The sequence below is a fragment of the Vanellus vanellus genome, assembly GCF_965231255.1.
Source record: "Vanellus vanellus genome assembly, chromosome: 5".
Taxonomy (NCBI): Eukaryota; Metazoa; Chordata; class Aves; order Charadriiformes; family Charadriidae; genus Vanellus; species Vanellus vanellus.
This window is the reverse complement of record NC_138910.1, coordinates 30,029,646-30,056,256: the sequence shown is the minus strand read 5'-3', so window position 1 is coordinate 30,056,256 and position 26,611 is coordinate 30,029,646. Positions and strand designations below refer to the sequence as shown.

Here is a 26,611-nt window from a genome sequence, read left to right as displayed (position 1 = left end):
TGCTTTGATGTTAGCTCAACTCCAGCTATTTTTGAAAAATCCTGTCCTGCATGCTTTTCATTTCTGAATTATCCATCACAGGATATTCCACACCTTTGTTTGAAGCATCTTGTATTGGCTGCTCTCAGACAACTAAGAGATCCCTAATTTGGTCCAGGGTGGGAATTCTCATCTTTCCAATTTTCAGTGATGACCAAGACCCGCTCTAACCTGAATGTAAATGAATAACCAAATTAATAGCAGAAAGGAGGACTGGTGATAAAGCATGTAGCTTCTTAACCGCTACAATTACAGTTAATGAAATATCAATAGACAGAAGTAGATAGTAAAAATACAATACTATGAATTAACAGTGGGCTTCCTAGTAAAATAGCGCTGTATTAGAGCATTCTGCTGGGACAGTTTATTCCATTCATTTGTCTTCTATTTAAAGAAGTCTCCACAGATGCCCGTCATGTACTCTGGACAACCTTCCTCCAATTAATAGTCTTACTATTTTGTCTTTGCTGAGCTTTAGGAAGACGATACAATTTATTTAATGCAGATTAACATACACATTGATAATGAAGAACAGATTAGTTAAGTTAAGTCTTAGTTAATTACTATTTTCAGTACAGTTCACAATCAATTCATTATATTATCATGCAATAGTTAGCATACATCTGCTCCCAACTGGTTAGATACTTCTGCAACTATACTACTGAAATCCACAGCAAAATTCCCATTGCTCCGATAAGCTTTAATGAAACCCCTAAGACTCGGGAAGGCAAAGCCAGTCATCTGTGCTTTGCGTTGCTTTGCTAGCATTTATGACTTTAAATGATGTAAAGCAAAGTTACTCTGTTCCACATATGGTTTGTCCTGTACTTACAGCTGTGCTATCTGCCACATAGGAGTGCACTAAAACATGGGTTTGAAGGAGTTCAGCAGCTGAATTTATGCCATAACTCGGGTGTATTTGCTAAAGAAAAATCCTCAGACTGTAGACAATGGGTTTTTTTTTTAGTATAGGGACCCTCTGATGTTTGGAAAAGTGGCAAAAAGCACACTGGTTATACTACTGCAGCAGACAGGGTAACTGAAATTCAGATACGCTAGAGACAACCACTGCAATGAAATCTCCATGTTAAAGAATTGTTGAAAAATAAGAATCAGCATTTTTCAATAATACTAATATACTGAGCTTTAATGGTTAGCTTGACCCCAGAACCTACCACAATTAAATAAACGACCACTACTTAAAACTGCTGCTCAAGACATTGCTCAGAAGAATGTACCTAATCATAACTTTGTTTTTTAGTTTGTCACCCTTTCCAGTGTTTAAACGCCTAAAGACAAGATCTTCTCTACATATGTGGCTCTATATATGAAAGTCTATAATGAAGATCTACACACTTAAGAGTTGTTCCTCCCCTTCACAATATTCACCTGCATTTTAAATTAATTGCCGATCCCTTTCACAAGCACTTGAATACATTGGATCTGTTTCCTCAGAATGTATGTGTCTTTCAAGGAATAATACCAAGAGGCTGACATTATAACACTATTTACTTAAAACCACAGACTCTTCACCACATGCACAAAGTCTAAGTCACGCTCCAGGAATTCCCGAGGTCTGCACTTGGGGTGCATATGACCTTGGGAGAGAGTCAAGGTTCATTTCTTGATGCAGCCTCCTCCAGTAACTGGTATACAACCTAAAGCATCTATTCCATTACTTTTATTAGACTCACAAAGCTTATTCACTATGTCACTGCCCTCTGTCTCACTATTAATACCAGTGAGACACATCAGCAACGTATGCCTCATTAGCCAGAAACTAGCGACTTAGGGACCATTAGTGTTCTTTGACCACTCTCTGCTCAAGCATACAATACGCTTACTGGCTGGAGCAGTTGGTCCAGGGATGTGGCCACTTAAAAGTCAAGGCAGACAGACATATTCTGTAATGAAGAAATGGGATTTGCAGAATACAATTCTTCATGTTGTACAAGGGATGTTTCCTGCTTTGGGTTTACACACTGTCCTTGTACAGGAGCCTCAGAGTCAAATTTCTTCTCCAACATAATTTAAGAGTACTGCTCTACTCTGTTACATTTCCCAATTTAGGAGGAGAGTCTTGTCCATAAAGATAAATCTTTTTTTAAGATCTTCTTTTAATTCTGCATAACTAAAGCTAGCAGACTTTGCTCCTTTAGGGTGTTGCTGTGTAATATTTTGTTGTCAGCAAAACAATTAAAATAATATTTGCAATTTTCACTAAGTTACTGAAAAGCAAATTCTTTTAATCCTCTCAAGTAAATAAACAAAGTTTTGTTAAATAAATTCGTCCATCCATAATGTGCAGATTTTAGTTTCTCTGTTGAAAGATTACACAATAGTCCATGCAACTAAGATCCAGAGAATTTTTCCTCTTACTTTGTTCTCCTTGAAAACATGCAATTTTTTTTTTTTGTACAAGACACTAAAAAATAACCCATTTCAGTTTTCTTATTCCAAATTAGATTCAGAATGTTTCTCCTTTTCCTTAGCATTAAGCTTCTGGCTTTGCAATTAACACACATCAAACAGATCTCAGGATGTCACCAAAATGTGTAATGCTACTATGATGCATGTTTAAATTTAGGCATGCAAGTAATCCGATTAAAGTCAGTACCTGCGAAGTCAAGCACATAAACCAAAGAAAGGGTTTAATATAGTTTCTGTGTTGAGGTTCTCTCTTAGCCATTTCTCTAACATGTTGTATCATCTGCATCCTATTTAAAAAAAAATACTAACATACCCCTCAATGTGCAGTACAGATATTCCCAAGAGTACCACAGAAAGACCCAGTACAGACCAGTTATTCATGGTCTATACTGAGTCTCTTTAGGTCTCTTCCTAAAACACTAAAAATTTCATAATAGCACAATAAAGAGAACTAACTTGAATTATAGTTCAATTATACTGAACTACTGAATTACAGTTAAAAGGAGAAATTCTCTTGTTTAACATAGCGCTGGATACAAGACATCACTTAGTGCAGAAACTTGAATTCAGTACTGTAGCAAGACCCTACCAAATTGGTAAGAGTTTTATGCAAGTTAAGTATTGAGTGATTCTTCAAACACTTCTGAATTTTTAATCAGGCCTGCAAGCACCTGCAGAACTGGGGTCTGAGAATTTGGTCCTTTATTTATCTTGAATAAAAGAAAAGGAAATATTAGTTTATGCTGCATTTGTTGAATTTCTGAGCCCATTGAGATAATTAATTTGTAATATTTCAAAAGGTTGGTTTTCTTCAATTATCCCATATGTGACCAACATTTGTAATCCCTGTCACTCCTGTAATGAATTTTATATCTAAAAGTATTTTTTATTTAAATATCTTACACAAAGAATTATTACACTTCATGCTCCAAAAACCAGAATAATAACCGGTGAGATTATTGAGTACCCTAATTATTGCATTACTTCTATACAAACCCAAAATATTTTAAAACACAACATAGGAACAACATATTTGATTATTTTTTGGTTTTCTAATGTCAGAGCAGAATAATGCATTTAATGGATTAATAATCTGATACAGAAAAACACCTCCTGTGCAATAACTCCATAGAATGCAACACTCTGGATTATTAAAATGTGCCAGGTAGACCAACCGTAATTTAAAAAAATTCCTGCTTAACAAAAAATACACAGTTTGACACAAAGGCCAGCTGACTTTTAATTATACTTCAAACTAATTTATCTAAATGAAAAACCCACTAGAAACACACAAACTACGCTCGCTATACTAGCTAGGCAAACTCACACGGTATGTTTTGAAAATTGAAGGTATCTAAATTCAGGATTTTTTTTTTTTATTTTTTTTTTTTTTTAAGATTAGAGTAACTGACCTAAAACAACATGTTTCATATTTGACAAAGGAGGGGGAGAGGTTGATAACATACTAAGTAATTGAATACCTTAATTCATATGACCTTATTCTGACTTCAGTTCAATTAGTGTATACCACCTGAATAATTTTTACAATGGGAAAAAACTTAAATACTTTTTTTTAATGTATAGCTCATTAGTTTCCTAATTATTTCCTCTTCCTTCAGGACAAATAGAAAGGCATCTTTGCTGTTCACCTCCGAGCTGGGCATAACCCTATTGCAAGAAACATTATCATAGATCTGCTAAATACAGTGATCAGTGTCTTCACCTATAGATATACCATAGCACCTCACATCGTTTTGACAGAATTTCATGTATTTTTTACAATCTAATAAAGACATCTGCAACAAAGAAAAATACAACAACTACTTTATATTACAAGATATTGCAGTATAAATTTATAGCATTTCTCAACTTTGTAAAGAAGTCAGGAATAAAAGTATTCATAAATACCAGGAACAAAGCCCCCAAATCAAAACAGTAACTTAAAAGAACCAAAACAGATTTTAGAAGGCTGCAGTGCTTTGAAAGCATTAAAACCAAAACTCAGCTACTGCCTCCAAATTTCTTCCTGTAAGCTTTGTTTTTTCACATCTCAACCTGACGGGAGACAATGCTAAATTTATGACAGATTAGCAGAATTTCTCATATATATATATCACAGGTTCCACTCACTTGCATTAAATCCCCCATAGCTTCTCTACGTGGACTACTCTAGGAAAAAAGAAAAAATTAAAAAATAGCATGTTTTTCCCCTACCTGTATATTGTTTTATTTGCAATGCCTTGAAAGAGAAAGACATAACAGTACAGTTACACCAAACTATCCCACATCTATCTCACCTGTTCTGAGAGCACGATTACCAAAAAAAAGTTACACTAACTTTCACAATTACACACTAATTTTTACAACTATCACACAACGACAAAAAAGTTATCAACTTTATAAATTACAGCAAAAAATACGAATTTTTTAATTTTTAAAGAAAAACAAAGTTACTAAAAATATAATTTTTTACCATACCTCCTTTAATTTTTTTTTTCCAGAAAGCTGATCTTAACAGGTTATAAAGAAAATTTTTTCTTCAGCCACATGCCTTTGTATTTTATTTTTATTTAAAATAAAAAGTCATATAAATGATAAAAAAATTGGTTTTAGCCATTTGGCTCCCTCCCCTAAATTGACACTTTATAAAAACCTTCTGTACTTTTTTTCCCCCTCCCTCTCTCCCTCTCTACTACCTCCAAGATGGTAGGAAAGTTGTTGTTTTGGAGGGCAGAGGAGCCGCTCTCTGATGTTATGTCCTCTCAGTGCCTGTAGTGGTGCTGTAGGAGGCTGCTGGCTCTCTTCTTGAGCAGCCCCAGCAGCCCTGCCTTCTTTGCTGGAGAATATATTCAGGGATTCCCCTTAATAATCACCTACCCTCTGAGCACTTTGTAGTTTTAAAATAATAAAGAGCCCCCAAAGCTTCCTCCCCACAAAAAGCAGGATCTTCTTAGAGCCAGGGGGGCAGCAGCTCCTCAGCACAGAGCCCGAGCCCATTCCCAGTCCCTCTGCTGGGGAGGAAACTCTGATCTGTCAGCCCAACAGAGGGAAAGGGGGGAGAGGAGAGAGAGGAGAAAAAAAAAGCAGCTGGAAAGGTAAGCCAGGCCCGGCCTGCATCCCCGGGCTCGCGTAGCGCGGCAGGCGGTGCGAAGGGTGCAGGGCGGGCGGGGAGGCGGGCTACGCGAGGCCGGGGATCGGCTGGGGCGGTGTAGGCCGCAGCGGGGGGTGAGGGGAGCCGGGGGGGTTTTTGGGGCTTTCGGGCGCCGAGAGGAGCACCAACGGGGGGTGAGACGGTCGCTGGAGCCCAGCGGGAGGGTCGGGGCGCGGCGCCGCGGCGCCTTTGCCCGGGAGGTGAAGGGCGGCGGGGGAGAACGGGGGCGGGGGGGGGCGCTAGGCCTCAGCGCGGCGCGGCCCAGCAGCTCCGCTCCCCGCCCCGCCGGGCCCCCCGCGCCGGGCCCCGGGCCCGAAGCGGGCCGAGCCCCGCCACCGCCGAAGCTTGGCGGCTGGGGGAAGACGACGGGGGCGCCCCGGCCGGGGCCGCTCCCGCCCCCCCCGCCTTCACCGCGCGGGGCGGCAGGGCGAGGGGGGCCGCGGGACGGGGGGACTGGGGGCGGCATTAATTTGTCGAAATGACTTTTAATGAGCGGCGGTGGCGCTGACTGGGGGGTGGGGGGCGCCCCCTCCCCCAGCCCGGTCCGGGCCCGCCGCGGCGGAGGCGGTGCCGGTCCCGCGGGGCGTGCGGGGCCGCGCCGGCCGCGGCCTGGAAAGTTTCGCGGCGTTTTTAGGGTGCTTTCCCCCCCCCTCGCTGCCGCTGCCCGCCCCGCGCCCAAGGCCGTGGGGAGGGGGCCGGCGGGGCGGGGGTGCCCCGGGACGCGGCCGCGGCCCCCCCTCACCCGACGCGGCCCCCCCCTCCCCCCCCCATCCCCCCCCCCCGCCGCTGTTCCCTCTCGACCGGGCCGGCGGCGGGCTGATTCGCCTCACAACTTTTTGGGAGGAGGTGTTGGGGGGCGGTTTTGGGGGTGTGAGGAGGCCGTCAGAGTGCTGCCATCCCCCGTGAGGTGCCGGCATATGGGGGCCCCGGACCGACCCCCGAAGCTGGGAACGAGGGACAGGAACGAGGGGCTGCCTCAGCCTCGTCTTCTTGCCCCACCATGTGTTGGGGCTGGCAGTCACCTCAGCCCCGCCAGAGCCTGGGCTGGGGTCCCTCAGCCACCGCCACTGTCCCAGGGCCGGTTGGTGTCAGCGGGACGGGGGCAACAATCTGCTGACACTCCACTCGGGGGAAGGGGATCGCCTCAGCAAAGGCCGTGTCTGGACTTGGGCCCTGGCCTCCTCTCATGTCCCCGCTGGGGGAAACCTAGCTGTCCCCGCGGGGCAGGGTCCCACTGGGGGGCGGGGGGTTCCCTGTGAGGTGCCGCTGCCTCCCAGGACTGAAAATGAAAGGATCCTTTTTTTCAGGAAAAAGAACGTCTGGTAGTTGTGAAGTGAGTCCACTGGAAAACCCACCAACGCGCTTCACCCCGCACAGGTGAAATAGCTCTGGTTTCTAATGTGGGAGGTGTCTAGTTTTGGTCAAATGTGTCGTTTAGCTCAAAATGCTAGTGGCTTTATGCAGGTAAACTCAAATGGATTTTGGAAATGACAGTGGCACTTACCTTAAAGCCTTATATTATACCATCTGATTAAAATATGTAGATCTATACTTAGTTCTAAGTTTGTTACTTAACAACGTATGATGAAGGTTTATTTTAAGGCTGCTCTCAATTTTTGAGGATTGGTAGACTTAAAAAGAAATTTCGCAAATTTAGGGCAGTGCATTGTTCCCCTAGCTGAGTGCCCACGCCTATGGGCACCCCTGTGCTGGCAGTGTTTCACACTGAGGCCGTACCCACCAGGTACTGCTGCTGATTGCTGAACCAGAGCTCTCGTGTTGTATGAAGCTGGCACTTCCAACCTGGTGACATTTTCACAGCCATCTTCAGCCCCTTACGTGATTTGTTTGTAGTATATACATACCTCAGACAAGTTTTATTAATTGTAAAGCTAAATGATCTACAGAAAGCAATCTGAAATTTACTTAGTAGGAGTTACCGTGATGTTTCAATATTTTTATGGTGAGTGAATGAATTTGTGCATAGGGCCTGGTCCTACAGAGTTGCATGTACCGTGTTCTCACAGTATGGTAAATCCTCAGGATGTACAAATTTGTTGTAATACTATATTGAAACTCTGTTAGCTTATAACTGCTAAAAGGCTGCTTGGTGAGGAGCATTACAGCTTTATTTTATTTACTGAGTATTCCCACTGAAGCAAGAATGATATTCATGTATTGTGTGAAAATAAGCTTGTTTGTCTTTGTAGTATTGGGACTAAAAATAAGACTAAGCTGTTTTGTTTAACCTCATATGCAAGTGCAGGTTATTTGTCGTTTGAATAAATAAAAGATTTGGACTTACAGCCTTTTTTCATTCAAGTACAGATGCAAAGTATGCTGTGGTATGTTTAGTCTCTGCTTTCTCTCAGGATCACAGTTTTGATATTTTGAGATAACGTTTTAAAGTACATTTCTGCAATGTTGCAGTGGCCTAAATGTTCCATTTGTTGCTGCATCTGAAGGCCGCCTTTTTGCTGCCCCGCTCGCCCTGGCAAAACCTGAGCCTGTTTATAGCCACATTGAAATAAGTGTGCTTCTGTGCAAGCATGAGAATCTGCTTGTGAGGATGTGATTGCAGGATTGGGGCCTGAGACCTTCTGCTCAAATAGAGAAATCCTTGTTCAAAAGAATTCCAAAGATACAGAGCCCGTCTTGAACCTTAGGTCAGGAATAGCCATGTTCAGGAAATTATTTTATTGAAATCTATAGGAATGTGCTCTTAGTGACAGTTATGAATCTTCCTACTTAACATTTTTCTCTTTAGAAATCCTTTGAAGTTTCTAAAATTCCTAGAGTCTTAAATGTTTGTTGGTTTTTAGGCTTTGGGCTGTCTGTCATGTTTCCTTTAAGGTACTATCTATCAGATGAATGAATCAGCTGAAATTAAAATTCCTGCTTAAGTTCATTTTGTGTAGGAAAACAAAAAGAAGAATCTGTTCAGTTTTGGAACAAAGCATTACTTTCGCTCCTCTTAGTTATGTTTTGTGCTGTTGATTGAAACTTGTTACAAGTCTGTAAGTTCTCTAGCCATTAATATTATTAGGAATAATACTTAAATTTAATCTCACATGTATTGCATTTTATTCTGAAGCATAATCTATATTACCAGAATTGCCTAAAATATACTGCTGCTTTTCTGTTAATATAGCAGACGTCCTTATGCAATAATAAACTGCCTTTTTGCACAGTTGAAGTAATAAGCTTTCTAAAAAGGCAGAATGGGGACAATGTTGCTGCTTCTATCTTCCTAGGTAGATTTTAACATATGAAAAAAAAGTAGTCCAATCTATGATTACAGGTGGTAACTAAAAATGTCTAGTAAGATCTTAACATATTAAGTGCCTTGATCTGTCAGGGTACTTCATGTGTGTTCAGTACCTTCACTTGTGTGGGGCACTTCAGAGGTCTTCTTTAGTAAGGACTGTACTCTAATTAATGAAGGTGTTCCCTACAGGAACTCTTGTAGTTGACTTTGGTTGCTTCCCAGTGTTTTCTGTCTCAATTTGGATGCTTTTACTAACAAAAAGACTCTTGTTTCCAAAATTACAGCAGGCTTGGTTTGGTAGTTGAGCATAGTAGAGAACTGAGCTGTTACATGACCAGAACTAAGCCAAAGTTATGGTTAGATCACAGAACAGGGACAGAAGTTGCAACTTTGTGGTGTTGATGTTGACCACAATTAGATATGGTTCAGCTTCTCATGATAGAACAGAGCACTTCACAGGGAGGTACTAGTTGCCTAAAGTCTCTTAGTATGAAATAGAAAAAAGGACTGTTTTTGCTTTCCCTCTAATAATACAGCTTTTACTAATACTGACTGAAAGGTTTTATTGTAAGGTAGCTTTAAATGCCTGTCTCTGCAATTATTTTTATGGTCTCTGTTCATCTTTAAGTGGATGAAATTCCATATTGCCCAAATATCTTAAAATCTATGTATTTACTGTTAGTCTCAGCAAAAGGGTTAGACAGCAGCAATGGTGGGAATTGTTCTTGCTCGGACAAGTTGAGGAATCAACAAAACTACTATTTATCCTATTTGTTTTTGTGGAAAAGCTGAGGCTCTTGGAGATCCGTGTTCCACTTCTGGCCCCAAGCTGATGGTTTTAGAAGCATATGTAGATGATTGTACCTTGTCTGTGAGGTATCATGAACACACCAGGCAATTTAATGTGAAATCTTTGCTAGTATTAGCAAATACAAAACAACACAGTTAAGACCTCTTTAATCGTGGCTTTTGTTTGGATGCAATGTGTGAAGCTCTGAGCTCAGTCCTCTTAATTATACGTCTTTTAACCACTGACATATAATTGCCTTGCAATTTACAATGCATTTGGGGATTCCATTGCCTAAAAGGGTCTTACGTACATGGAATGTCAAGTTCTGAGCATACGTTTAAGAATATATCCAATGCACATGATTTAAAATATTCTAATGTTTTCATCGTGGTGTTTCCTCAAAATTACTGATTGAGTTTTAGGGCTATAATGCTTTGGGCTTTCTAATAGTGACTACGTCATTAACTTCTCCATAGAGAGAAGTCATTCTCCAAATGACTTAATGCTGATACCCAGTATGGTCTGACAAAGATTCCCCCCAAAGTTTGCTGCTATGCTGTTTCCCAGCCTCTCTGAAGGACTGTTTAACTGTTTTGGGAGAGGGTGTGTGGAGTGCAGAGCTACGGCTTCATTGTGTCAGAGCTGATGTGCGCTGCAAGGGAACTGATAATGCCTGCTTGCCAGTACTAAAAGCAGTTGGGACCTGGCTTCTTCACAGTATAACGGTATGCTGGGGATTGGAAGGGACCTCAAAAGATCATCTAGTCCAATCCCCCTGTCGGAGCAGGAACACCTAGATGAGGTTGCACAGGAAGGCATCCAGGCGAGTTTTGAATGTCTCCAGAGAAGGAGACTCCACAACCTCCCTGGGCAGCCTGTTCCAGTGCTCTGTCACCCTCACTGAGAAGTTTCTTCTCAAATTTAAGTGGAACCTCTTGTGTTCCAGCTTGAATTCATTACCCCTTGTCCTATCATTGGTTGCTACTGAGAAGAGCCTGGCTCCATCCTCATGACATTCCCCCTTTATATATTTATAAACGCTAATAAGATCACCCCTCAGTCTCCTCCAAACTAAAGAGACCCAGCTCCCTCAGTCTTTCCTCATAAGGGAGATGCTCCACTCCCTTAATCATCTTAGTTGCCCTACGCTGGACTCTCTCCAGCAGCTCTCTGTCCCTCTTGAACTGAGGGGCCCAGAACTGGACACAATATTCCAGATGCGGTCTCACCAGGGCAGAGTAGAGGGGAAGGAGGACCTTCCTATGCCTGACAGCAGGTACTGGTGTTTGTGCAGGTGTGTACCTGTGTGTATTTAAGTGTTTCATTTCTCTTTTTAAGGTCACTTTGCAAACCACCTTCTGTTGTCTTGTGGACCACCAGTGGCTGCAGAACTCAGCAGGACAAGTAGCTCTGCTCTAAGTGATTATGTCACAGAGTGTGGCTTTGTGCTGTGGCCTGCCTGTCCTTGCTATGAAGCTTTGAAGCTTTTCTGGGATGCCAAGTTTCTTGTTCTTCACATGTCCAGATAGGGATTTCACCAGAGGGAGGGTATTTTCTTCCAGTCAGCTGCTCAGGAATAAAAAAAGGGAGAAGGAGAGAAATGAATGTGTTATCAAATTACAAATATTAGTGGTAACCGCATAAGAATGTAAGAAATACCCAGCTGGGTCAGATCAGGTTTTGATCCAACCTAGTGTTCTGTCTTGGGTGGTAGGAGTAAGTGATGCTATTTAGCAAGAGCATGAAAGCCCAGCCACTTTTTAGTGTTTTCTTCTCTTACTCCTCCACCATCTGTATTTGTTAAATTAGGCATGCTAGCAGGTGCATCACTTTGTCCTCATTGTCTATGAACTTTTCTATTGTCTCTTTGAATCTGATGATACTGTCTGCTTCCATAGCTTCCTGTGACACGAAATTACAGCAATTCACTACTTGTGAGTAGTAAAAATGAAGAATTCTTTAATATGTTTTGAGTCAATCTCTTACTAGCTTCATCAAATACCCCTAGTTCTAATATTGTGTGATATGGTATATGACCATTCTATATTCACCTTATCCCCTACCATGATTTTTTAAACCTCAGTCATGTCTTACATCATTTGGCAATGACACACATTTTTGGGTTCTCTTCTGTTCTTTGACCCGTTGCTTCTAACTAGCTCAAAATCTTTTATTTAGAAGCAATTGTTTAAGGAAAATCTAGGTTCCTCAAGAAGCAGCCTCTGGTTTCTCATTCATTCATTTTGGCTAAAGCTAGTTTGAGCATATGAAGGTATAAATTATGTTTCTGTTGAACCTTTCTACAGCTTCAATGTAGAGTATAAATGCAAAATCCAAAACAGCTTCCAGAAAGTTTTGTGCCCTGATATTTTTGTAGTGAAGGACAGCTGCTTAAGCATTTGATTTTTCCAGGGGAAGTCCATGTTTCCGTCATTGCTTACTGAATCCTGTGGGACAAAAATAATTTCTCCCCCACCCACTATTTAGCTAAGTGTAGTTTCAGTTCTCTTCAGTTAAGCGACATGTGCATATTCCATGCTTGTGCTACTTTTTATGTAGCAGCAAAAAGCTCTGTTAAGAACTCCTGTGTATTTTGTTCAAAATAAAATACTGCATCAGATTCAATCAGAATCAATAGATTTAAAAGTCTTTGTTATTTTTTTACACACATATATATGGTATGCTATGGAAGTAAAAAGAAAAAGTTCTTTATAGATTAAGTACTTCAGTCGCTGATCTGGCAGTGTATCAACGTAGTGCCACCGCCTTTTGGGGAGTCCATGTAGGAATCTACCAATAAAGATATGATTACAAGTTTGAGAGATTTGTAGGGGTTTTTATATTACATTGGCTGCTAGGTATATTAGCTTTCTTTTAGTTCATTGCACTGTAGTTGTGCAAATTGAATCCTATCAGGATTTTTAACATGGTTGTATTTGTGTGAGCTTCTCTTGGTGTATATATAGACCCAAACATTCATCTTCAAGCTCATTGGTTTTCCTGGGGATTATTGTCAGTATTTTTGCTTAAATGTTTTATATGGCATTGTACTTTTGCCCTTTATCTTTCAGACAAGTGAGAAGTAAAATACTATGCCTGCCTTGACACAGTCAAGTTAAGTGCAAAAATAAGACTTAATTATGAGTTAAATCCAAAAATAAGACTGGGGGCACAAGAATAAATCCAGGATTATAGTGGCTGGGAACTGTGGAGCAGTTTCTTTACAGAAGCTTAACGGAGGCACACCAGGTATGCATTTCTCGCTGTTTACTTTGGAAGGAGTTCCTCAAAATGATTTTCTTTGGTCTGTTGCTTGATAACCTTCAGAAAAGAAATGTTGCTGGGTGGTGCAAAAGAGAAGGTCATTGGTCCATCAAAAACTCTGCAAAGCATTATAGTAGTAGCTTAAAAGAAAGTGGTAAATAAAACAGGAAGAAATAGAGAGCAGCACATGAGTCACCCTAACTGCAAGATGCACTCGTTCTTTCAAGTTTTTCATCCTGTCCAGTATGCCACCAAATACAAGCTTTGGTTAACTGTCGGGAGAAGCAAACTCCAGAGCAAAAGGCTTTCTGTCAGCTTCATTGTGTGTATGAGATGCAATTAGTTAAGACTCATTTGATTACTTTTGCTGCCATAGTAATGGGAAAGGCTGTCTTTCAAACATATGGGACCCAAACTCAGGTCGCGATTCCTGTATTGGCCATGTCACCATGGGATTTATGTTTCTCTTTCACGTTGTTGCTGGATAATACTGAAGTGTATGTCAGTATCTGCCTTAGCAAAGGTGTCTGAAAGGATTATTTTTAGTTCTCAGCATGCTAAAGAAGAGATAGTTCCCATTCTGTGTTTTTGAAGGGCACAGCCAACAATGAACTTTTTTGTCCTTAGGACTGATGTGTTGTGAAGGGTCGTGCTGCAATGATTGGTTTCAAATGTATATAGTATGTGCTCTGTACTTTCATGTGCTTCCATGCATTGAGAGAAGTTGGGGAAGGTGATTTGAACTGGATTAGATGTCTGTGCTTGTGTTGTGGCTATTCAGTGTAAACAAAGCAGGAGGCCCCTACCCCTGTGGATGTGTGCTTGCATGTGTGCATGGAAAGGGAACTATGTGTATAAAGAGGAAGTATGGAATGATCCTTATTATTGTCAAATGATTAATCAGATCACTTGTGCTAGTTACCTCTTGTAGTGTGTCTCCATTCTGTATGCTGTGTATGCTGTGTGTGCATATACAACTATTTTGAGAATTTTAACTGTGTTTTAAAATTTTTAGTAGTCTTCTGTCCTTCTGCTTCTACAGCTAGATATATGCTAATGAAAGGCCTAGTTTATGCAGTTTACTGTTAGAGGTGTGATAGGGTGTTTTGTTTTGCCCTAGTGACTTAAAGGTTCCCCCAGTGCCATAGTGCTTGTCATTTTCTCAAGGTGCTTCTATACAGCAGGAAGTGAAGTTACCTTCCCAAGCAGAAACTGTATCTTTCCTGCAAAGTCTGTGTAGGCTCCCTGCTTGCAATCGTGTTCTTGCCATTTCATGCCTTGGGAACAAGTGAGTTGATTGAGGTGGTAATCTGTATGTACATTGGTCATGTGTCTCTAACTTGTTACATATTTCCTGAATATCACCTCTATGTACATTCCTTTGCTTGGTATATAACACATATGAAGCTGAACTGAGTACTGAATATACCATTTTCAAAAGAGTTTATTCCAGTGCTTCAGGATGGCCTTTCTGAATAAAAGTTGCTTTTTGCAGGCTAAGCGGGGTGTACCAGAGTAGCTACAGAATATGTGTACAGTTAATTTTATTTGAAGCTGCTTTGGGGTGGAGGGTTTCTAGGGGATTTTTTTTTTTTTTTTCCAAGAGATGATTGCCAAAGACACCATAGTGTTAGGAAATGAAAAAGTACCTTATGATTGTGTGCATTTGTTATTTTGTTGCACTGTAGGAGTCTATTTTAGGGAGAAAAACCCCAACCTCTTGCTGAAATTACATTTCAGCCCTCCTGGCATCAGTGGGAGTACTGCCTCTGACATTATTAATGCCCACATTTACCTAAAATAAGTACAGTAAGGTAGGAAAAGCTCTGAAGAACCATGATGACCTCGGGAAGGACTGCATATTGATGCTTGCAGAAGCTGTGGGTGGCTACAAGATCTGAAGACAGTTCATCAGGTGTGGTAAAGAAAGCTTTTTTTATTTTTTTAAAAAAAAAGCTTTCTTGCAGTGCCTGATGGAAATTAAAATTTTGCAGAGCAAGGATAGTCGTCAGCATTTTTGTAAGCAAAGGTACTTGAAGTAAAACCTCTGCAATCAAATGGGTTAATCATCATTCAGCTTGATTCCTGAAAGCAAGTGATCTAATCTGATGCTTAACCTTTTCTGACTTGTAGCTCCTAAACACGTTCTGGTAGATGAGCGGAGTTTTGTTTAACAGGTTTAAGTGTGGTGGCAGTAGAATTTTTCTTTTTCCCCAGTGATTTCTTTTCATGGTTTCCAAAGATCTGTGACTACTGATTGAAAACTGTTGTGCTAGTGGATTTGGCTTACTGGATGCTAGCTGAACTACAGGTTTAGTGGCTGCATCTGTCCACTTCTTATTAAGCAGTAATAATACCTATTTTATCCTGACTGACTTTGACCTTTTTGATATTTTCCTTAGACAATCTGCTTCATCTTGATTCATCATCATTCCAAGATAGTGGTGTCCTTGGGGCTGCCTCTTAACATTGATATGGTACAGAAGATTTAAAATCAGGTATTGTTCTGGGTCCCTCTTTCCTGCCAAAATGAAACACACAATCTAGAACTGAATGCATTTTTTTTCTTATGTAATTTATCTTAATATTTTGGTTCTTTCAGCTGATGTTCACAAGGAATAGAGTCACGTGATGTATGAAGGCAAACACATACACTTCTCTGAGGTTGACAATAAGCCCTTGTGCTCATATAGCCCCAAACTGTGCAAGCAGAGGCGACTTAACGGCTACGCCTTCTGTATCAGACACGTTCTGGAGGACAAGACTGCCCCCTTCAAGCAATGTGAATATGTGGCCAAGTATAACAGCCAACGCTGCACCAACCCCATCCCCAAATCTGAGGACCGTAGGTGAGTTGTGGTTACCCATCTGCAAAGTGGGAAGTGGCTGGGACAGGCATGAGTTTTCTTTTAAGACGCCGCCTGGTTTCAGGATGAAGGAGGAACTGGCACAAGTAGATTGAATTCCGGGGATGTTCCTTTGAGTGTTCTGTTTTAAGACCAGTAAACTTTATTTTATGTTCTGAGTGAGTCAAGTACTCAGGAAGGGGGCAGTAATTTACTCCCAAGGAAGTTTACAGGAGAGTTCACTGCTTTTCTCAAATACACTATAAACTGTGGATCAAACCTGCTACACAATACCTGCTGTTCTAATTAATTTTCTTTGTCACTCACAGTACAGGGTCTTAAAAAGGCCTGCTTGTTTGTCCAGCTGTGCCAAAAGCACACTGCCATCTACTTTTTCAGGACAAACAGTTGAAAATGCATACCTTCTGGGCTGAGGGAGCAGTAATGCATAGGGATGGATCCAGAATTACAATTCAGAGTTTGTGATTTGGTACTGATCTGTAGTGTTGTATTACTGGAATAAAATAAATATTACTTGATAACAGATGAGCCAGCTGGGAAAGTGCTGTCTGCTCCCTTTCTACTTTGCTTGCCTTTTCCCTCTCCCCCTCCCTGCCCAAATGAAGATGCCCAAGGTGCCAGGTATTAAATGCCTTGCAAGAGATAGTGCTTGAAGTTGTTGGAGGGCTGGGAGTTCAAACCAGATTTCATGAATTGCAGCCCATACTGTAACCACAATGACATTCTTCCTTGCTCTGTAAGATTTCCTGAACACCAGTCTCATTTGTGTTGCCTGGGTTGAAATAGCAGAATTTGTCTAGTCTTGGCTGCTAGGTATATATGACTTGAATTTTTCAGAGTCATTGTTGCAGGTTTTGCCAGTAACATAGTTTTAAAGTAATGTGTGTGTTAACTATCTGAGGCTTGTTCTATGAGAAACGTTTTTTTTTTAACCTAAAATATAAACAAAATATGCCAAAAAAGAATCAAACGACTGTTCACTGACCTTTCACATTATTAGCTGCCATTCACTAACCTTTTGCATTATTAGCAGTGTTCCCACTGTGCCCTACATATAACTTCCTTCTCAGCTCACGGCTCCCTCTCTTGTCTGAAACAACAGTTGGACTGTGCTCTAAATTAACTTGCACTTCACCTGCCATTTCAGTTGAGGAGACTGATGAAGTGAGAAAAAACCATGAATGTTTGTCAAAAGCTGTAGGGCAAATGCTCAAATGGCACAAGATGAATAACTTCAAGCTGTAATTTGACAGTCGGTGACTGTTTCTTTGCTACTGTACAATTTAGGCTCTTTAGAAATAAGCTCACAGAAATGATCATGGAAATTGTTAGTGCAAATGGTATGCTGTAATTTCAGATGCAAGAGCTGACTGAGCCAGAGTTGCTGTTTACCAGGGCTCATACTTAAAACCAATAGAAATAATAGTACTTAATGATACTTTTTTAGGTCTCATATGTTCCCATGGAATCCAAGATTTTTCTTTACACCTTGAATTGAGTTCACACTTTGTTCTTTTTGATTTTTCTCAAGTTAAAGTGAAGTGTGGTCATGACATCTGGTGTATGTTATATTAGAATAATTCAATTGCATGTCGAGTGTCACATTACAGTACTTGAAGAGGACAGCAGGTGTCTGAAGGAGAAAATAAACTTTTAATTTCAAATGAGAGGATGTGATAGTTTGAAAGAATATTTTAAAAGACTCCTCCTCAGGGCAGAGTTTAATTTTAACAATAAAATTTAATGAATGCTAGTGATAAGACTGTGCCTGCTCTAAACTTTTCTTTTTTGGCAGGCAAACCTGTATCTGTTTCTTAGGAGACTTTTTTCACACTCCGTTCGATATAAAGATGTTTGCTATGTCTGAGTTCTTCACTCATAGCTTTTAATTTTCTGTGTACAAAATTACTGTCAGATGGTCATTTTGTCACAGTTCTAGACATGTAACTGTACATGATCAGAAGCAGGCTGTATGATGTTCTGACAGCTATCTTCTTATATACTTTTAAAGATAAAATGTCTGAACAGGATGCATGCATTATATGCCAAAAGCTTCATAGTCTGTCCACAGATAATTAAAAAAAATTATCGCTTGACCCCAGACAAATGAGATGCTACCAGCCACAAAGATGTTTAATATGCTGCCATATTATTAGATTTCTTATTAACCATTAACACTCTACAAATTAAATCTATTAATAGTGCATGACTTCATTGCCTTATTTGAAGCCTAATTTCTCTATTCACTGTCTTGTTTTTTTAAAGAATATATACGGGATGATACAGACATGGGTTCTGTATCTGTATTTCCTCTGAATACGTTTCCTAATTCTTTCTTATCCAAATACACACATATATAATGAAGTTCAGCTTTTTAATTGTAGGATTATTACAATTTAGCTCAGTTAAACACCATTTTATCTCTAATTCTCCTCTTTAAAGAGAATCCTTAAATATTTTGTTAATATGCAAGATGCTTTCCAGTTTATTTGGATCTTCCTTTAAATAATTGTCAGAACTTGATACCAGTCTGGGATGTACTGGGAAGCAGAATGCAGTTGTAGGTGGAAAACCTCTCTATCTGGATTCTTGCCCTCCCAGTGATGTGGGAAACTGTCCAGCTGAAGCCTTCAGAGCCCATCAACTTTTGTTGTGATAGTTTTACTGGATATCAACCCACTGCTCTTACCATATGTGCTGGCTGCACTTGACCTCACCTGCACAGAATAAGTGCCTTTGGCACTGTGTAAGGAAAGGGGGAAAAAACTATGTTAGATAACACAATGTGATACTGGCAGCTGAGAATAACTCACGGACAGGTTACAGAAACGACAAATTGTGCCACTAAGACACGCACGTCAGAATTGGCTCTTGTAGGGCCAGCTTGACCCTAACGGGTTTTATGCTCAAGAGCCATGTGAAAAGGACTGTGCTATTTGCAAGTGCGATTCCAGTCTTCCCAGTAATCCGTCTTCTATGGAGCGTGAGCTACTAATGCCTTCCCTGACATTACATCTGATCCAAAGAGTTTATTGCCTTAACTCAGCTGGTTATAGACTGGTTCCAACAGGGTCGGTTAATGCCTGCACCAGGCTCTGCAGCACTGTGTAAAGTCAGAGCCAGTTTGGGCCAGGGCCAACTAAAAAGCCAACTTGGAACCTGAAGGACAGGGAAGTGGGTATGCGTGCCCACCTGGCTCTACATAGGACAAGCCAGAGCCTGTCAAGGCCAAGGTTGAGTTGGTGCTAATAAATTATGCCTAGCCAAAACTGCCTGTGCATAGGCTCTAAGTGCTCTTCCCAGCTGCTTCTTGCTCCTTGTAGTCCAGCAGACAAGGTATATCAGCCTCGGTTATGCTAGAAGACAGAGAATTGATAGACGGAGCCTAAAACACAGAGCCAAGTCAATATGTACTAAAGTCTGCAAGTGGACGTGATCTGTATTTTCATTATGTTGTAGGCTGGCATCTTTGGGTTTGTGTCTAGAGGTGATGCCTGTGTAAGATAATGTTGGCTTTCCGTGATGCAGTATGGTCAGTTGTAAGAGCCAAAGCTTTATTCTCTGCCACATAAAAATGATGCTGTTAGAGTTAAACAAACAAGCAAAACCCTTAATAGCCTAAAACTCAGAGAATGTTAGCAAGCTAATTACCTTTTCATAGGTTTATTCACATTTTTTATGCCTTGCTTTCTTTTTGGTTTTTCACAATGAAAACAGACTACGCTGTTTTACCTCCTCACTCCTACACAAGCACAGGGTGGCAATATTTAAGTTCTGAACAATATAAACCAAACATTCACACTTAGCAAAACTCTTTTATTGGAATAAGAGGGGAAAAAATCCATTGTGTTTTTTGTCTGTTGCTTACTGTTTTTTCTTTTGTCACACTAAAAGTGTTGTTCTAACTGATCCCATCCGTCTTGTTCAAACAAAATATTTTAATAATGCTTAATTTTAATTATGGGAATACTGCTGTTGACTTAAAGGGAAGCTTTATTGAGCCCTAATTATATAATTTTATTTTTAGAAGTGCATCTCTCAGTATGAACGTACAGTATTTCAGTGTATTCTAATAAGGACTCCACATGTTGCTGCTTTACAGCTTGCCTTATTTAGATTTATTTATTACTTACAACTTAATGTAATGAAGAAATTGTTTAGACAATAATAAGTAGCAGTCCTTTCCAGCCTTTTCTGATTTGTGAATCCTTATGGGTGTGCATTGTTCAAGAAACTACATGTATGGAGATTGTTTAGGAGCATACATGAATATGGACCCTTTAGAAGCAGTTCACACATTGCTGCTTTAGGGATGGAACAGCAAGTTGAAAGTCACTAAACTGAAGCGTTAAACCTTTTGAGGGGTTTGGTTTGGGCTTTTCTGTTATTTTCTCTCCATGAAGACCAGGAATAATTTAATTTTAACCTATTTGTTCAACAAAGCTTACTTTTCTCAGCTCCAAAATGATCAGATTTTATACCTTCACGGTATATTTCCTTAGCTTGTCCTTATTGTTCATTAATATCTTGATGTAGACATCACTTTTTCCTCATATCTTTGTTTTTGTCTGTAAGCTGCAGGTTATAGAGGGAATCCTGCAACGACAGAAGTCTGATTGCTGTTGGCATTCTACTGAGGCAGGAGGGCCTGTCTGTGTGAAACAGGAAAAGGATCAGATCATGATTCCTACACTTCTGTCACCTGCTTGTTTTAATCAGACAGAAATTAATTGTTTACCTCTTAGTTTGTTCTCTGTGGCCATAAATTGTAACTCTTCCCCTTTTAATTTTTGTTACAAACTTTCAAAGACATTTTCCTTTTTTGTCTTTTTTTTGTTTAATAACATGACTATAAAAGCTTTTTTATATTAGAAGAGCTTAAAATCTATATTTGTGGATTGTATGTGTACATATTACTGGCATTGTGTAAACATTTTCTAGCAACAGAGAATTTCTTTAAAATAGATTTTTGTTTGAAGAACATGCAGCTGATCCTCTGGCTACAAAATTAATCTTGTTAAACTACTAAAACAGAACTTAAATATTTATGCTACTTGTTCATTAAGTGCAAATAGTGACCCTTCTCAGCAGGTATCTCTAGTGAGGTTGTCCATATAAGAAACTGCTTCCTGCTACAGTGGAATTCATAATAATAATAATGTGTGTGTGGATGAAAATGTTAACTACTTCCAGTAAAAGAACAGCCAAATGAAAGGAAGTAGTCTTCAATGTACTTTTTCTTGGGAGCTTTTGAAATGATCAGAGTTAATGGTTTGAATTCTTACTGTTTTTTGTATCAGACAGTCCATCTGTTTTGTTTTCTTTGTTTTGTGAGTATTTACCCTATTACTAGAGAGTAAATATTTTGAATGGTTGTGTGTGAATCTCCTATGAATAATGAATGAAGACACATCTTAAGATTACGAATTGTCACTTGTAGAAGTTTTTGTTTTCTGTTACAGGTTCTGGGAACACCAGTAATCTACTGTATTAGAAGCAGTTGTGTACACTTCTTACAAAACCTCATGTGTTTCAATATAAATTTGCATGAGATGGGTGTGTGTGGATTTCCCTTTAGTGATGTCCACTTTCTGCAGATTTTACTGACAAGAGTTCCATTAATAACTGACTGCTTTTACTTTTCAAAGGTACTGCAACAGCCACCTGCAGGTACTTGGCTTTATACCGAAAAAGGAGAGGAAGAAAAAGAATGATCCCATAGAGGAGGTAAAGGTCAGGCATCAGATGGATGCTATGGCCTTCAGTCTGACAGTGCCCACCCTGGCCTTGAAGATGCCCAATGGACTGGATGGGATGTCCCTCTCCCCTCCAGGGGCTAGGCTTCCTCTTCACTACCTGGAAGCAGAATTAGAAGACCCCTTTGCTTTCAACGAGGAGGATGATGACCTAAAGAAAGGGGCAACAGTGAGGAAAAAGTTGCAGAGCAAGTTGGCTCAAAACCGGCAGCGCCAGAGAGAGACAGAGATTTTAAAAGTTCGCCAAGAGCACTTTAGCCCCCTTCCTGCACCTTTGCAGCAGCAGCCTCTGCAGCAGCAGCACTCCCATCTGCCACCTTCATCAGCTTCGTTAAAGCCGACAGGGCTACCGCAGGGCGTAGTCTGCAAGTCACCTCAACCTCCGAACACCAGCCTACCAATGCAGGGAGTGGCACCCACCACACACACTATAGCACAAGCCCGGCAGTTGTCTAACAAGAGACCTCTGCCTCTCCTGCCACCTGCTAGGGCTCCTGTCACGGACCCTCCAAGGACTGATCGGGTCCTCATGAAAGCCACAGCCTTCTCTCCGCACTCGTCCTGCATGAGCCGGCTACAGAGACTGGTGAAACTGTGCACTCGAAAACAGCAGCTGGACACTGATCTGTTTCCACATTTAGGTGAGTAGATAATGGATACACTGCCTGCTTACTTTTTAACCTGAAACCAAAAGACAAAAGGGGAATGTCTTCCTAGTTCTGTCCTGCATTCATGTGTGGTTCTTACAAAATAGCCCTGAAATAGGTAATCCCTTGGTATTTTCTTCAGCCCCATTCTCTATGAAGGGAGTGCCTGGACCCATTGCATATGGTTTATGACATTTTGGTTGCTTATTCTTCTTAATATTCTGTTAGCCATTTGAGAAATCAAACTGTGATGTAGAAAGCATTGCTTGGATGACACAGACATCGTACAGAAGGTTTGCAACATGAGTAGTAAAGGTGGCACAGCTATACCTACATCAGTGGACAAGGTTAGATTGAATGTTAAATATCTGACAAGTGTACATTACAAAATGAGTGCAAGTAGAAGTTTGGAGACTTGGCCCATTGTTCTGTGCAGATCCAAATTTCCATTTGACTTGACTGGGAAAATTGGAACATAAGAGAACTTTTATTGACTGGGCCTGTTCTGGGCTCATACAGAATGCAGATGAACAAAAGCAGAAGATTACTGCAGGAGGGCAGTACCGTTACAGAAGGTAATTGGAGGGGTGGAGTCTTGTCCGCATACCAGTGCAGGAATAGTCTCCTCCTTACTTATTATGTAGAAACGGTAATAACCAATTGCTGCTTGTGAAAATGTAAGTAAATATACCAACTTGCTGCTATGGCAGTAGTGCTCTATAAAGCTTTAAAAAGGCAGCTGACTTTGTGGCTTATTTGTCTGATTATGAATACAGACCTTGGTACACCTATCTGTCCTTGTTATCTCCCTCACCCTCCAAAGTTACCTTACTTTTCTGCTTAGTTTTAGGTTTTACTTCTCTAACAAGTAAAATACTGACAGGTAAAAGGGAAACATGAGTCAGTGTGTGATATTAGAGCAGGAATGTCATTTATGATGTTTAAAAAAAAAAAAAAAGACTTCAAATAAATCTGGACGTTCTTCATGTAACATCTTATTTAATTGCAAGCATCTGTAATTTTTGCTATTTCAATTAACCTTTTTTTAATTTGCTGTTAAGATCTGCCCTTTGGCACTCAGGGGATAGCTTGAGTATTTGTTCAGAAGATAATTAGCATCCCATAGAATGTCTCCAAAGGACATTGTTCTTTAGAAAACTGCTTTGATGGTCCTACATATAAGCAGGTCTTTTGAGCAATGGCAACTCCAGAGGCACTTCTGAGGGTCACAGACCCCAATAGCTTGGAAAGTGACCTGCATTTTGAAAGACTGTAGAAAGATCACTTTCTGTGTTTAATGTTTTACATTCTCAAGTGGTGTTTGCACTGAAGAGAATGTATTTTTCTAAAAAAGAAGCATAATAGAAAAACTGATTAGACTCATAAATGTACAGTTATGTAGATGCATAATTGTATGTGTGTGCAATTAGAACATTTTATATTTTGCAAAGTAATGGCATTCGCATATTGATTATGTGAGAGTGGAAAATATATTTGTTATTTCTTCGTAATATGCCTTAATATTAAAGACTAGTTATGCCAGTTCAGAGAATTTCAGGATTTCTCTTTTATGATAGAGAAGCACTAGAGATGACTGCACAGAATCTTTAAAAAGATGTGGCCAGTTTTATGTGTACCTACATCAGAGCCATGTAATTGGATATTAACGTAACTGGAGTCTTCAGTGTGAGTATAGCTGAATCTGGATTAGATTCTAATCCTTCATTTCTGTAGTGCCCATTAGAAGTAAAACAATGCAACCTCTGATTTTATTTTTAAACTTTGCCTAAGAAATTTGTTACATGGTATCAACTATGGACATCTTTATCCCATGATTAAGTTGGTTTTTCGTTCCTTTATGGAAGGGGCAAGAGTAAAAAAATCATTTAAGTTGAAAGTATAATTCTGGCATTTTACTAAATATCTTAAGATATCTTAATTTAGTTCAAATACATATCTTAAAAATAAGAACCAAGTATAGAATTTTCAGGATGCTGAAGTTCCTGAAAAATAGGGCTTCTGATATTTCTGGTTTGTGTTAAAGTGTTGCTTCTAAATGATGAAGGTGGTCCTGATGATTGTATTCCATGTGTGCGTGTCTCTGACTCTGAAAGTAGGTGACTAATTACTGATGCATTTCCCAAATTCAAAGTGTCTGACTTCAGAATAATCTCAGATATAGTCGTTTAGTTTATTTTTAGCAAAAATAAAGTGCTCCTTAACTCTATCCCAACTGCTGCCTCATTTTCAAGGAGCACACAAGAAAGTGAAAAAGTAACAATGCCGGCTTGTAAATGCAGCTATGGGATTTTATCCCACCTGCTGCAAGGAACTGGCAAGAATACCACTGGATATGAGCGAGACAGTAGGGAAAACTGCAAAAGATAAAGCTCCAGATAAAATGTTCCACCTGAGAACTTACTGGACTATTTCTGGCTGTCCTGTTCAACAGTTGTGTTTAGCTTGACTAACTGAGGCTGCTGGTGCACACAACAAGTTGATCCTACTGCATCATCATTAAGCGAAAGCATGCTGCTTAGTAAAAGTGCAGGAGTATTTGCATCTCTCTCTTTAGCTCTCTTTTCATGCTAATATATGCATTTGGCAGGCAATTACAGAGACTGAGCAGAGGAACATCCTGTGTAGCTGTGTATTATCTCAGTGCTGCTCTGGCTTATGGTTTTCCTATTCTCCCTGTGGTTTGGCACAGAGCAGGGGTCAGAATATAAACAGAAATGAAAGTGGCCTATTTAGATTGTATAGTATTAAAAATTGCCAGGCAGTCAGTTTTTCATGGCAGGGACTTCTCTCTTACCTTTTCTCTAAAGATTCCATGTGCTTGGTATGAAAGCTTGCAATATTTTTCTGTGGGTAAGAAACCTGTTGATTTTTCTTCCACTGCTTATGAATAAAGAAGCCAATAAGGATTTGAAAAGGAAAACTCAAATTTGACAAAAATCGGTGCATGCTATTTGCACCCTGTAATGGAGCTGTCACTGTAACTTTTCCTGTGTAATTAAGAATGTTATATTATTTAATCAAACATAATTATGCTCATGACTATACTACACATTCATCTTTTGTGCCATGGGTTACTCAGAGACTTATATGAGGTGGATACACTTTTCATATTTTTTTCGTATTTTCAATTCCTTTAGGGCTGGACTGGTCTGAAGACAGTGGAGAGGAGTTGGAGGATTCAGAGCAAACCTCCCCTTACCAGGTTGCGTGGTCTATCCGAGAAACCCTCGGCTACGAGAGACATGAGTGAGTATGATTCTTTAGTATTCATGCTGGCCTTGATGGAATAAATCATGTAAATGTGAGCTTCACTTCAAGTGGAGTCTGTGGAACCTAAGCACTTGTTCAAGTGCTTTGCTGAAACAAAGAATTGTTTAAACTCATTTGTTTGTAAGAGCTATGAAACAGCTTGTTGCCTTCTGTCCCAGTTTCCACCTAACTTAGAGACCTTTGTGCAGTCTGCTGTCAGAAGGATGCATCAGGAAAGAACTTAAGCTTATTTGCCTAAATTTAATTGAGTTTAGTAAGATTTATTCATGAACTTGTGTGCCATGCTGAGTAGACTTTTCCTGAATTAGAACCATGGTTCCTTGTGTGTCCTACTATCTGTGAATAACTTTGTTTGTAAACTTGCTACATTTTACTCATTACTCCTTATGTCAGTTGTGCAGGATGTTGTTTTAATGTGTTTTTTTTAAGGGCATGGCATTTATTTTCATAATTAAGTGGTGAATAAATATCTGTCAAATAGTTGGGAGCATTGAACGAAAGTGATGTGATTGAAGGGATAAGCAGAGCAGGTTTGCAGAAAGGCTTGCAGCAGGTTATGATAATATATGTCTATTAATATAAATGTTAAGGTGCAAAGTTAAAGCAAAGCATCCCAAACATGCTATTGTAATAAAACTGAAGCATGTTGATAACAAAGGGAAACTGGGTTCTCAATAAAGTTTGATTGTAGCTTCTGTAATGTGATTCTCTTTCACTATGCAACTGGACTTTCTGATACTACAGCAGGTAACAGAGAAAGTCTGGAGGGAGCAAGACTTTCCTTTGGTTGACGAGGAGCAAGTTAGAGATCAGTTAGATAAACTGGATATCCACAAATCCATGGGGCCTGATGGGATGCACCCTTGAGTGCTGAGGGAGCTGGGGGAAGTCATTGCTGGGCCGCTCTCCATCATCTTTGAAAGGTCCTGGAGGACAGGTGAGGTGCCCGAGGACTGGAGGATAGCTAATGTTACTCCAGTCTTCAAAAAGGGCAAGAAGGATGACCCGGGAAACTACAGGCCGGACAGCCTCACCTCCATCCCTGGAAAGATGATGGAACAGCTTGTGCTGGGTATCATCTCAAAGCACATGGATGAAAAGAAGGTTA

General features: G+C 40.2%; 1 protein-coding gene across 1 annotated transcript in view; it reads left to right on the top strand.

The window, feature by feature from the left end:
• Window positions 1–5,104: 5,104 nt before the first annotated feature.
• INO80D (INO80 complex subunit D) overlaps window positions 5,105–26,611 on the top strand; it is a 43,915-nt gene continuing 22,408 nt past the window's right edge. The window contains exons 1-6 of the mRNA XM_082483618.1: window positions 5,105–5,564; window positions 6,928–6,997; window positions 15,345–15,440; window positions 15,545–15,791; window positions 21,458–22,206; window positions 25,371–25,479. Of these exons, the coding sequence (XP_082339744.1) occupies window positions 15,574–15,791; window positions 21,458–22,206; window positions 25,371–25,479 (1,076 nt within the window). The 5' untranslated portion in view covers window positions 5,105–5,564; window positions 6,928–6,997; window positions 15,345–15,440; window positions 15,545–15,573. The remainder of the gene's footprint in view (window positions 5,565–6,927; window positions 6,998–15,344; window positions 15,441–15,544; window positions 15,792–21,457; window positions 22,207–25,370; window positions 25,480–26,611) is intronic.